Source organism: Notolepis coatsorum (genome assembly GCF_963971535.1).
Source record: "Notolepis coatsorum genome assembly, chromosome: 3".
In the NCBI taxonomy this organism is placed as follows: Eukaryota; Metazoa; Chordata; class Actinopteri; order Aulopiformes; family Paralepididae; genus Notolepis; species Notolepis coatsorum.
The window spans coordinates 11,496,004-11,509,554 of record NC_140167.1 but is presented as its reverse complement, the minus strand read 5'-3'; the positions used below and the strand labels follow the sequence as shown (position 1 = coordinate 11,509,554).

The 13,551-nt window shown below is 44.9% G+C and overlaps 1 protein-coding gene across 1 annotated transcript in view; it reads right to left on the bottom strand.

Moving 5' to 3' along the window:
• map4k5 (mitogen-activated protein kinase kinase kinase kinase 5) overlaps positions 1–13,551 on the bottom strand; it is an 83,842-nt gene that overhangs the window by 50,852 nt on the left and 19,439 nt on the right. Inside the window, exons 4-8 of the mRNA XM_084309978.1 lie at positions 10,818–10,908; positions 2,812–2,876; positions 2,547–2,602; positions 2,396–2,443; positions 218–260 (exon numbers count right to left, since the gene is read on the bottom strand). Of these exons, the coding sequence (XP_084166104.1) occupies positions 218–260; positions 2,396–2,443; positions 2,547–2,602; positions 2,812–2,876; positions 10,818–10,908 (303 nt within the window). The remainder of the gene's footprint in view (positions 1–217; positions 261–2,395; positions 2,444–2,546; positions 2,603–2,811; positions 2,877–10,817; positions 10,909–13,551) is intronic.

The following is a 13,551-nucleotide window of genomic DNA, read 5'->3' as shown; positions in this document are numbered from 1 at the left end:
CAAGTTATATTGCGCGCAACTTCTAAACGGACTCACGTAACATGGCCAAATGTCATGGGGAGCTTGATCATCGGGCAAGGACACACACACAGACCTATCAATGCATGCACGTACGTGGTCGCACTCGCAGTAAATACGAATCTTCTCCTGGTGTGATTTTCAGAAAAAAACATCTCATATCCGGGCCAATAAGGTAAGACATTGTGGAGGAGCTTACCTAACTTCACATCACCGTTGTCAGTTAGAAGTATATTGGCACCCTGTTAAAACAACAACAACAACACATAACACGTTATTATCTTGTGGTATTCGTTGCCCAAAGGCAATAAGAGGCCTGTGCTTTGAATCAACAAAGGCGCCACGCTTTGAAAGTAACTAATGACCATACAGAACAGGAATCTCTTGTGTACAGAGCAGCAAGCAGGTCCAACGTCAGAATCAGGAGATCAACAAGGCTTACTGAACTATTCCCAAATGTCTTAATTCCCTGAAACATTGTACTACTGTTTAAAAGCTTGTAATGCTTACTCGTTAAAGGGCATTTGGTAGATTAAAGTCGGGGTAAAGTGACAATAAATACGTGTTCCGCGTTTGTCACACCACAGAAAGATTTATTATTAACCACCCGGCCAAGTGTGAATGCTTAAATTTTTTAATAATTACTATAAACGGAGCGCTGGCTGCTCAGAGCACTTCTCAGGATTGCGGGGGCGTGGTCAGATCACGCTTGATTGACAGCTCCCTTTCATCTCAAGTGCCATTAAATGTTTTCCATTCAATCGCTAAAAAGTTTTGCTATAAACTACCAAGTGGGCACTACTTGGTTAGAAAGCTTGTTTTTATTTAACTATACCACCCGGAATATGGTGCTAATCACATTAGTATTTCCCATTCACATACATGAAATGGTTAGCATTAGCTTTGCATGCTACACTTTTGAGCTACAATCAACTCTGGGAGAAGCGTGCGCTGTAGTTTTTATATAGTGTTATGGTGCGTTCTGACCGACTCCAGCCAAGTCTAGCAGCGCGGCTGCTTTCAATTAATTTCCTATGTAGAGGAGTGTATGCAGCCATGAGGTACACAAGGTACTGCATAAGCTCCTCTACATAAGCCTTCAGGGGAGGGGTTATGCTAACGAGGGCTCCAGTGTGTCATTGAGCCATGATTTCAGGCCTGCACGAAAACACACAAAAACAAAAAAAATTCGAAATTAAGTTTAACTCCACAATTCAGTTCGACATACTTCACATAAGACTCCTTGTGCGTTTTCAGCAACTATTCTCTAAACGCACAGCATGCGTCGCTACCGACGCCGCCGCGCCACACGCCGAGGCCAACGCCTCTAGGTGATACCACGGCACACTGTTCTAGCAGGGGGTGCGATGTGGACTTTCAGACGTGAGCGCCGTGTTTCTGTTGGCCGTGACTGACAAGTCGGTGTGCGGGCATCCTGCGGCGAGAGCACAGGAAACAGGAAGCGCTCTCTGTGTAGAGCCGAGCAGAGATAATAGGCCCAGCCCTGACCTGCTGTGATAACACCCAGAGAGAGACTACAGCCAGGAACGATTGAGTTCAGCGCGGCCTCAAAAGCGCTGCTGCCAGTGACGCCTGTGGTCACATGCATCCGTGCAGAGAATACCCTCAGCCTCCCTTTTCCTGTGACTACCGGTTCACACCTCCGACACGCCGCCACGTCACCCTCGCGGTGACACCGTGTCACAAGGGCTCGTCTCGTCACACCTGGGTTCGTCTGAAAAGTGGCCCCGTTCAGAGGGGGAATTGTTACTTTTGTTGCCGTTTCTCCCCTCGATTTGGTTAAAAAACGTACGTGAACAAACGGAATCTTGTCATTTTCCCTTTTTGTTTTATTTGATTTTTTTTTTTAAAGATGTGTTTTTTTAGGGCATTTCTGCTTTATTGGGGACAGGACAGTGAGTGACAGGAAACCAGGTAGAGAGAAGGGGGGAGGACATGCAACAAATGTCCCGGGCCGGATTCAAACCCAGAACGTTGCGATCACGTGGTACGCCTCCTATCGCGGTGAGCCAGGACGCCCCGTCACTTCCACTTTTGACTCGCAAAATACATATTTAGGTCGTCCGGTTCACGGTCAGCGACTGATTATGCGCTACCATCGTCTGTGACCTTAAAAAACGGACAAAACGGCTACTACGGGGTTCGCTCGGAAGTGGAACGAGAGTCCACGGGGTGTAAACAGGATGCGGTCGATTGGGGGGGGGGGGGGGGGGCGTTCTCACCGCGTTCACACCTCCCTCGACAAACCGAAACCAAGGGGGTCGGACGTTCCAGGGTTCAATTCAACCGGACTAAACAGGGCGGGTGTGTAGAAAGTGCCCTGGGAACGGATGGAATGTTTAAAGAGACACTGTACCTTGATATCACGGTGCATCTTGCTCTTCGTGTGCAGATATCCCAAACCCTGTGAAGAAGAAGAAACGTGCCCGTGTTACAGATCCCACTCGAAAAGAAAAGGTTTAAATGGTGTTTAAGAAAGAAAAGTACAGTAAGCAGCACCCTCACACCTGGATGGTCTCTCTGCAGACGTAGGCTATCTGAAGCTCCGACAGCGGCCCCGTCACTAGAAGAACAAACACACGGCAGGTTAATGCTCCTGTCATCCCGGGGGCCCGAGTCCTACAGACTCATTGGAGCGCGTTGACGACTCGCAGACGGTCTTCAAGATAAAGAGGGTGTTAGAAAATGCAAAACAATGATGAACCACCATCAATTTATGACAAAAACCAGACCGCTATTTAAAAAAGAGAAGAAAGTAAATAAATAACTCACCGTGATAAATGTCCTGAAGAGACCCTCCACCACAATACTCCATGCAAATCCACAGCTTCTCCCGGCTGGTCGAAGGGAAAGGTGAGAATGTTAGGACGTGTTATTATGGCTACGTTAGTTTACACAGCTGAACAGCCCGACAGCTTAACTAGAAACAGAATCAACAGACTGACTAACTGATTGATTGATGCACTTTATTAATCCCAAGAGGACATTTTCTTTTTGCCAACAATGACATCCATATTACATCCATAAAGATATGATTAACTGCAAGGGAATACAGCTCAAAACTGGTTGGATTTAAACAATAAATTCAACAGAACTATGTGTGTGTGTGTGTGTGTGTGTGTGTGTGTGTGTGTGTGTGTGTGTGTGTGTGTGTGTGTGTGTGAGTGAGTGAGTGAGTGAGTGAGTGAGTGAGTGAGTGAGTGAGTGAGTGAGTGAGTGAGTGAGTGAGTGAGTGAGTGAGTGAGTGAGTGGAGTGAGTGAGTGAGTGAGTGAGTGAGTGAGTGAGTGAGTGAGTGAGTGAGTGAGTGAGTGAGTGAGTGAGTGAGTGAGTGAGTGAGTGAGTGAGTGTGACTGCAGGGATTAAAGCACTGAGCCACTGACTGATTGATTAATTTATTAATCTCATTAGTCCCCCAAGAGGGAAACATGTTTTGCCACCAATGACATGGAATGGCAACCATCATTACAAGCGTCAATGCATGAATAACTGCAAGGGAATAAAAAAACGTGTTGGATTTAAACAACACAACTTTTAAAAAGCAAAAGAAAACAAAAAATCTTGACCGAAATGTTATAGGGATTCCCAGCACCACTCCACACACAACCACTGCCGCTGTTCTTTGATTCAGCCGTCAAGTTTAATAAACACTCTAGACCAGCGGTACTCAGACTTGGCTCAACCCAGGAGCCACACTGACAAGAAATATTTCTTAAAAAGAGCCACATTAGAAAAACACCCCGTTCCTCAACCAAACCGACATGGGGCGATAATATACAAGCTTTGAAAAGGCACGATCATGCACTGCATGCTGTACCACCAGTACAACTGTAGTAAAGTCTATAACCAAAATATAATAACGTAGTAGAGGCTACAGACCGAACCTGATCACCACCAAGTCCACTGCTTTAGAGCCTCTCTCCACCAGGTTACGATGTCCCTACGTTGGCTACGTTTTGCTCAAGAAAATAACCACAGAGAAAACAAAATGCTGCAATATTGAAATTATTTTATTGGGAAAACCACATTGAGATACAGTATCTCGTTTTCGAGAGGGTCCCACATTTTGTGCAATGTAATACAGAACACATAACACACAACAACAACAAAAAATACAAATAAAGGACACATACAAAAACACAACAGAACAAGTACACATTATAAGAGGATATGTCTCATTATAAGAGGATAAGATGATATGTCTCGATCTCCATCATAATAGGCCTACTCCACGGCAGTCACACGACGGTGCCACCACAGGGCAAACAAATATGCTTCCCCCGCGATGACACCGCCAGGCAGCCGCCGCGAGAAAGGCCCAACAAAACAAAGCCTGAGTTTATAGTTTAATATCATGTTATTATTATGATAGTGTCACTATCATTACCATATGTGGTCGTGTATTGGCTGCCAATGGAACCGTTTTTCCCTTGTATTTATTGATGATGCGACAGCTGACAAAAGCAGCGGGATGAATCCTGAAGTGTTTCAGGCAATATAATCTGCTCACATTCAGCCAAAACGCTTCACAATTCATTGGACGGCGCTTCGCAGTGCAGATGGACAATGACCCGAAGCGTACTGCGAAAGCCAGTTTCTCAAGGCAAAGAAGAGGAATGTTATGCAATGGCCAAGTCAATCCCCTGACCTGAATCCAATTGAGCGTGCGTTTCACTTGCTGAAGACAAAACTGAAGGGAAAATGCCCCAAAAACAAGTCAGTCGCACACTAGAGGCCTAGTAGCAGAGCATCACCAGGGACCAAACCCAGTGTCTGTGTATGGGTTCCAGACTTCAGGCTGTCATTGACTGCAAATGATTTGCAGCCATGTATTAAAAGTGACTATTTGGGCGCTCAAGTAGCACACCACGTACTGCGCTGTGTCGCAACACGGCCGTCCCGGGTGCCTGAATACTTTCGACAACAAATGTTTGTTTCCGCGTCTCTGATTGGCCACGCGCGTTTCTGGTCATGTGACATGTGCGCCAATCGTGGGACCGCAAGTTTCTACACTGGTTAAGCTTAGGCGCTCTTTCGAAGTTGGTTAAGGTTAGAGTTTGTCTTAGAGCATGGCGATAGAACGCCAGGTAGTTTGCAGGCTGTTAGACCCGGAAATAGGCGCAGAACTTGCTGTCCACGATTGGCGCACATGTCACATGACTTGGCCAATCACAATCAGAGCGCAAAACTCGAACGCGGAAACAAAACATTTGTTGTCGAAAGTATACACGCGTCCCGGGTTCGACTCTCGGCGACCTTTGCCGAATGTCTTCCCCCTGTCCATCTCCCATTCTTCCTCTCTCTCTCTCTCTCTCTCTACCGGACTGCCCGGTAGTTAAAAACCAATAATCCACCAAAAACATAATAAAAAAAAACTAAAAAAATGTGACTATTTGATTTATGATTGTTAGTTTTAGTTTGTCCAATTACTTTGGGGGGGGGGGGAACAAGCACATGTAGAAACTGTTATAATTCCTACACTGTTCACCTGATTTGGATGTAAATACCCTCAAATGATGCCTCACATTCACTCTCACACGACACACCGACGGCAGAGGCAACCATGCAAGGTGCCGACCAGAAGTTGGGGGTTCAGCGTCTTCGACACGCTGCCGGGAAGAGCCGGAATCTAAACGGGAACCGGCTGCCATTCCAACCCTTTCACATAGTTAACTCATTCTGCGCCAATCACGGAAAAAGTCGGGTTAACTCGCCGGGTTAACTCTGGTTTTAATCGTTATTTCTTTTATTAGCTATATCTTTTTTTTATCTACTTTTTCTCCCCATTTTTCTATTTTTCTCCTGTCCTCAATTTCGTATTGTCCAATTCTACCCTCCCCTGTCTCGAACGTTGTTAGGCCATGCCTCCCACAAGCCGGCTGCAACGTGGACGAAGCCTTGCATCACGTGTCCCCTCCGGTACTCGAGGAGGCAGCCGTCGCATCTTTTCACCTGCACAGCGCGATCTTTCAGCGGCGAGGGTCTGCGTGGGAGGGACACGCCGCCCCCGTCGCTTCCTGATTCTACTGCGCAGGCGCACCAACCGACCTGTAGGAGTCGCTGTCCACAACGTCCGATCCCCACCCACCACCTTCCCACCCCCTAATACTGCCAATTGTATTAGTATGAACGACCAGCCAAGCTTCTATCCCCAGGCCATCAGGCTGCTAAACGAACAATAAACACTATGCAACAACCATCAAATGCACACAGCACACACACCCACACGCACACACTCACTTAAACAAACAACACACTGCAGCACCCACTCTCCACACTTTAGATCACACAAACACACTTTATATTTATTGATAAAGGATTTGCACTACAACTCGTACACCTACTGTAAATTGTACCTAAATTGCACCTCATCCCATTTCTGCCTTGCACTATATAGTATTGTATATTAATACACTGCATAGTATTGTATATTATATGGTAACTCAGTTACGTCTATTCTGCATCGAACATTGTACATATGTCTATACTGAACACTGTGACCTCATTTTTTACTTCTAATTTACATGCTATACTATGTTATTTTATTTCATACTTATCTTGTCTTGCACAGTCTCTGGAGCGTAACAGTAAGAAGCATTTTGTATAAAAGTATTCTGTACTTCTGTATGACAACTATTAAAGAAACTTGAAAACTTGGTAGCAATGCCGAGAGCTGGGCTCGAACCCAGCATCTCCTGCGTTGGTGGCGAGCGTTCAGGGCACACTTGGAAGCCATTTTATAGATGACATCTCACCATAATCAAACATAGAGAGAGTATGGCCATTGGTCATCACTCTATATAGTTTGCTACCGTTCTGATCGTTAACGGCCACATCCAGTTGCTCTCTGGACGCACGTGCGCAACAACACTTCCTGGCGTAGTCAGGAAACCAACCGAGTAGACACGGGGGAAGTTCCCCATGTAAAACGTACCTGCTTTGGTGCCATTCATTTAGATTTAATCACTGATGCATGGCAGCTCGTAAAAACCCCCAGTATAATGCCCCTTTATACTCCGACTGTAAGGGACCTGCCCGCTGCGATAAGACGTGCGTCTCCCCCTGGCTAATGGGCATATAAAACACTTCAGACGCTCATATTCCTGGTAAACCTGCTGGAGGTCCTGGGCAGCGGTGGGGCGAACCCGGCTTCCACATCCTCTCGAGATACCAGTCAGAAAACATGGGCTCTATTACAACCCTGGAACGCTGCATCCTGACACTGAAGGGCTCAGTCGGCACCGTCATCAATCTCCTTAGTTCAAGAGCTTGAGTCATACTTTCTCTCTCTCTCTCACACACACACTGACACACACACACTGACACACACACACACACGTGTGACTAATCTGTTGAGTCATGTGGGTTTCAGGCAAAGGCTGTAGAGAATGGGCAGCCATGTGACGGCGCATTGCATTCTGGGTAGGTCGTCGGTCACACCTCTGTTGTTTACATTCGGCCAATTTTGACAATACTTCTGATTACACCTAGTCCTTTAGCTGACGCTTTTATTTAACCAAAGCGACTTACAAGTTCTGTACAACAAGTCAGCAGGTAAGGTACAATTCTGGCAACTAAGGCTAAGTGATGTTGGTCGTCAAACAGTGTTGAACTTTGAGTGCTACACTCTTGAGTTTCATAATAGTATAGTAGGTAGTGGTATAGGCATAGTAGCAAAGTACATGATAGTAAAAGACAGTAAGAGGGTTATTCGTTTTAGTTTTTTAGATATCGATTGAAGAAGTGTGTTTTCAGTAAACGGCAGAAAATTTGTCGTGACTGTGGTGGGGAGTTCGTTCCACCATTGTGGCGCGCGGACCCCCCCAGGAGCTCCAATATGAGTGGTCTGAGGCGACCAGGAGATGTAGAGTGTAGGGGTCTTGAGGATGTGTAGTTAGAGACCACAGCATTCATTTTATATATCTTATTTCAATGTTATTTTCCAAGGCCAACACTGCCTCACAATTATTCGTCGTTATTACAGTGTGTCTTTTCACTTAGGCCACATTTTGGTTAAGGCCTTGTCCAGACTAAAACAATTTTGATCCGTTTCGTTTTCGTTTCGTTTTAAGGTTTCCGTAAAAACCAACATCTCAAGATAATAAGTGCATGCCACAAATTTACTAAATAAATGTCTTTCCTTAGTTTCTTTTATTTTGAAAACCCAGACCGGAAGTGTTAGTGTCTGTTGCTAGCAGCTTAACTTGTGTTGGCCGGTTCTGTGCTTTTCGAGCTAACGTAACGTCATTAGTTTCCAAAGGAGAGGAGAAAAAGACAGCGGCTCACATGCAGCTCAAACTACCTGTTGGAATAAATTAATTGATTGATGTTTAACTTGTCCCTGTGTGTGTCCAGTCATTTCGACTAGCAAACGTTGTATTTAACATTACCTCAGGATACCACTGTCTATTGTATTTAGTTGGTTAGCTATTTAGCTAATGCGGATAGCATTTTGAATAGCATCAATGCTAGCTACAGCTTTATTTACTAAATTATGGAGGCTTTTTAATCGTCAAGGTAAGAGAGGATTTGTCATGATCAACTGAAGGCGTATGCTATGGAACAATATGTGCTTGGGTTTTCATACAAGACATATATGTATGTACCATGTTTCTTTTTTTGTCTGGGTTTGCATGCGGATTAAGGGAGATGCGTGTGAGCATGTGTGTGCGCCTCGGCCGGGAGTGTGTGTACAGCTATCGCGTCATCGGTTCAGGAGAAGACCCGTATCGCTTGTAAAGATGGTGACGCAATGGGGGGCGTCTTCAGAATTGCGCACTCTGGGAGCTGGATCAGAACGTATCGTCTTCAGGCTGCCAGAACGCAGTTCCGTGTGGCAGAACGATGCAAACGATCAAATACTTTGCCTAAAACGACCAAAATCGTTTTAGTCTCGACATGGCCTAAGTTGTTTCTTTCTCCAAGTGTACTTTCCAGCCAAAACTTAGTTTGTGTTGCTGTTGTTTCCCACAGCCTGGACCTATTGCTTTTTTTTTTTGGATCCACTTTTTCTCCCATTTTCTATATTTTCTCCCATCCCAATTTTTGTATCATCCAATTCAACCCTCCCCTGTCACAAACGCTGTTTCTTGCCTCCCACAAGCCGGCTGCAATGTGGACTAAGTCATACATAGCACAAGTCCCCTCCGGTACTTGAGGTAACAGCTGTCGCATCTTTTCACCTGCGCAGCTCGATCTCTCAGTGGCGAGGAGTAACGCGTGGGAGGCTCACGCTGCCCCCGACACTTCCTGATTCTACTGCGCAGGCGCACCAACCGACCTGTAGGAGTCGCTGTCCACAACGCCCGATCCCCACCCATCAGTTTCCCACCCCCTAATACGGCCAATGTGTATTAGTATGAACGACCAGCTAAACTGAAAGCAATGTGGAGCGCTGGGATCGAACAGGCGATCCCAGCGTCTCCGCATTTGTGGCGAGCGCCTTGCCCACTACGCCACGTAGCCGCCCCTCTGGACCTATTGCTTTTATAAAGATAAGATATTCCTTTATTGATCCCCTTGGGGAAATTCGAGCGTCATAGCAGCACAGGGTGTGGGGGAGGGGAGGTATGGGCAGAGTAATAGTAGAAAGACGTAAATATAGGCAGAAAAGACAGATCTGTATATAGAAATATGAGAAAGAAAAATGTATAAATAGTGTAAACAATATAATTAACTCTGAATATAATGTAAAAATCGAATTGTATTTCTTATATTTATGTCTTTCTACTATTACCCTGACGATACCTGTACCTCCCCTCCCCCCTTCCCCATGTTGCTATGACGCCCGCATTTCCCCAAGGGGATCAATAAAGGAATATCTTATCTTGTTTTATGTCTTTAGCCAGTTATCTTGTTTGAATAACTCCCATGATGACCAGAATGCATTCTCTGTGCCACCGAGACAAAGTTAGTCGTTAGATAATATATGCGCATATCGTTAGTGAGTGCGTTTTTTTTAGATTTACGTTTAGCAGGTCATTATTTTTCCAGAGATATGCACAGCAGCACCACCAGCTTCTACTCCTCTAACGGCACTACATCCACACCCGACTCCACCACAACGCCCCGCCTCGCTTCATGATCCCACTCTATTCAAATCAAAAAGCTTTTCACTGGAGAGAGAGATATGAAGTTTTACATAATATGGTGTGTTTTGGTACCCGCTGAACCCCCCCCCCCGCCTCATGCTCTGACTGTAATACTGTGTGTCAGGCTTTCAAAAAAAGTCAAAGATCCTCATCAAACATGAACTGACAGCAATAACATCTGGACGCCACCTTAACCCTTTCACCAGCACACTACCACAGTGTTAACCCTTTCACCGCGGCAATACATTAAAAAGGCTAACCCTTTTCACTGCCACACGACAAAGGGTTAACCCCTTTCACAACCACTCTACAGAAGGTAGTGAAATGGTTAATACGAAGTAAGTACCACCACCCACAGCTTTCTGCGCGGGAGCCACAGGGAAAGCCACGCAGCTCGTCTATAAACAGATGTTCTCGCACTCCACTGAGGAGCATAGCAGCCCACGACGCGGTGGAAGCCACACCGACTGACCCATCTCAAACCCCGCCCTCTTGTCCCCCGATCCTCCAATCACGACCGCCGTCCGGCGATGTGTACTGTGATGTTTGACCGTGTGTACCTAAAAAAAACGGTTACTGTATAAACAAATAAACAAGAAGGAACACGGTGTATTAAGTGTGTGGAGGGGGGCGGGGGGTGTATCAAGTATTGGATTACAGACCAAGTGGTGTTTAGAGTTGGCCCTTACCAGAGGTAGCTCCCAAAGTAGGCCACAATATTGTGGTGCATGCATTCCTTCACCATGAAGATTTCCTGCTGTATAATGGAAAAGTCATCCCCTGGAAACAGAGAGAGAGAGAGAGAGAGATCACACACATATACACACACTCAAAAAGAAATATACATTTCAATTTAGCGCAGAGAACAATTTGTACACCGTGTTCTAAACATCCCATCTGCCACGGCTCACGGTAATTTGTAATAGCGGAGCGGCGTGCGGGGCCGAGAGATTTGAGATAACATTTAATGTTCCCCTTTTGTTTTTGCCAAACACAAGACCGCGCGGGGCAAAGTCCTCCCAATTATTCATTCCTACTACTACATGAATCAATATTTCAACAGTGTGCAAATAAAGTGGGTTATGATGCCGCCAATATCAATAAACGGGAACGACTCGTGCCTTCCAGGACCAAGTTCCGCGGGGCTGCTGCCAGTGAAGCACTTTCAACACGTCCTACTGGTAAGGACGTTTAAAAAAGAAAACTAGTACTAGGCCCAGCTGGTCCCAATTGAGCGGTTTGCCAAAACAAGTGCATGGAACGCATTCACTCACACGATGAGGTTTGGACCAATCGGAAGCCGTCTCCCCTCAGTGCTCTAGGGGCAGGCAGACTGTCTGTCGTACAGATAAACATGCTACTTCATCTGAGGTGCATTGGCCTCGGAGAAAAACTAAAGTAAACAACAACTAGCAGGGAACTAGGAGAGAACGGTGCATTCAGGGTTTCACCACCAGACACTTTCATTATTCTACCTGAGAGGAGGGTGCATTCATGGATTCACCACCAGACGGACAAACATTATTCTACCTGGGAAGATGGTGCATTCATAGATTCACCAGACACGCATTATTCTACCTGCCTAAACTGAACACTAGAATAGAAAGAAAAGAGTCTTGTCGTTTACCTGTGAAAGTGTCCAACAGAGTAAATAAACATACCAGCCACAGAATGGCCGGTGCTAATTCCCCACCCTCAACAAGTACTACCACATTACTCCTGATCTGTATCAGGCAGCTTGTGCTTTTGCCTAAGTACACAAGAGCAGAATCAATGCTTAATATTCTTCCAAATTCGCCCCTCAGTAGAACTGTTTCCAAGAAAACTCTATATGGGGTAGTAAGAGTAGAGATGGAAATAGTTGAGGCCAAGGTTTGCTCTGGTTGGAATGCTCTCTCTCTCTCTCGCTCACTCTTCCTTTTTTTCTGTCTCTTTCTGTCTCTTTCGGTCTCTCTCTGCCTCTCTCTCTTCCTCTCTCTTCCCCTCTCTCCTCCCCGCTCTCCTCCCCCCTTCCAACCTCCTCTACACTCCCTTCTTTCTTTCTCTCTCTCTCTCTCCGAGAAAAGAAACACAGCTACAATATTTACAGGGTATCTGCAGGTTTCAACAAGTTAAAATGAAAGACTTTTTAATACCACTTAGAGCAAAATTGAATACCAATTTCACAACCATACTAGCAAACAACAAACACAGTGACACTGAACTGGCGGCTGCACTTGCTCACCAATTTAAATTCTCACACGTTGTTCCATACAAGCTCTCGCCAGACGCACCAAGCTCCTGGTAGCCACGACTTGAATACAAAAACATTTCATATATATAGAATATTATTTCATCTCCCAACAGCCGGGCTGCGCCCGAATGAAATGCTAATTACATGTAAGACTTTTGAATACCTTTTAAGGCCGTAAATTTAGATTTATTAATTTAAGACTTTTTAATACCCCCGCAATGTTTCACTTTCTTGGAAAATCAGTCGCTTTGGTTCCATTTCTGCAACATTGTATCCCGTCTCCAAACTGTTACTATTGATAAATAGACTTCTATGTTTGATTTATACTATAGTGATACCAGCTCTTCTGTTCAAGGTTCAGTTCAGTTCAGTTCAGTTACTTCAAGGTAAATTAATCTGTATGCTGCAGTTTTGTCCAATGGTCATATATAGCAACTGGCTGGTTATAGTTAATTGTGCAATAGGTACAGTTGTGATTGTGATAATGAATTACTGGTTTAGCCAATATTATGAATATGACATATGGGAATAAATGTCTCTAAGATTTGCTTAATGAGATTTACTGCAAGTTGCATGCTCACAAATTTTCAAGAGGAAATTAGGAAAACGAGGACATCCCTTATCTCTACGATATCGTTCACATCATGTAAAGATACTTTCCAAAGTGATGTCGTCGGGCATTCGCTCGCTCGCAGTATGTTGTGAATGGCTGTTACACAGTATTACACTGTTACATAACATGGGGCCATGGTTAACCTAGATCAATGAAAGTAGTAATCTGTACAGAGTTCATTGACACTTCCCATAAATCTCTATGACGGTTCATGATATATGGATTTATTGGATTAATAATAATAATTAATCTAATTTCAATGATGGGAATTAATTCATAAATGTTTCTAATGCATAGGTAAGGCAACAACAATAGGTTCACTATGGCATTTCCATGTTGTAAACAGGGGCCAGAGAGCCGATTAGATGAGGCTCTGAGTAGCGAACCTGTGTAGTATCGCCCTCCTGTGTTCAAAACATTATACTGAATATCTATTTCAATGGACAATGAGGGAAATTAATTCAAACAAAATACTTGTCGTTGACCGATTTGAAAAAGATTCCAGAATTCACCCTGCCGTCAGCCTATGTGCATCCAAAGCCTTGTAGTTTGTGAGATTTGCTGCAGACACACACAC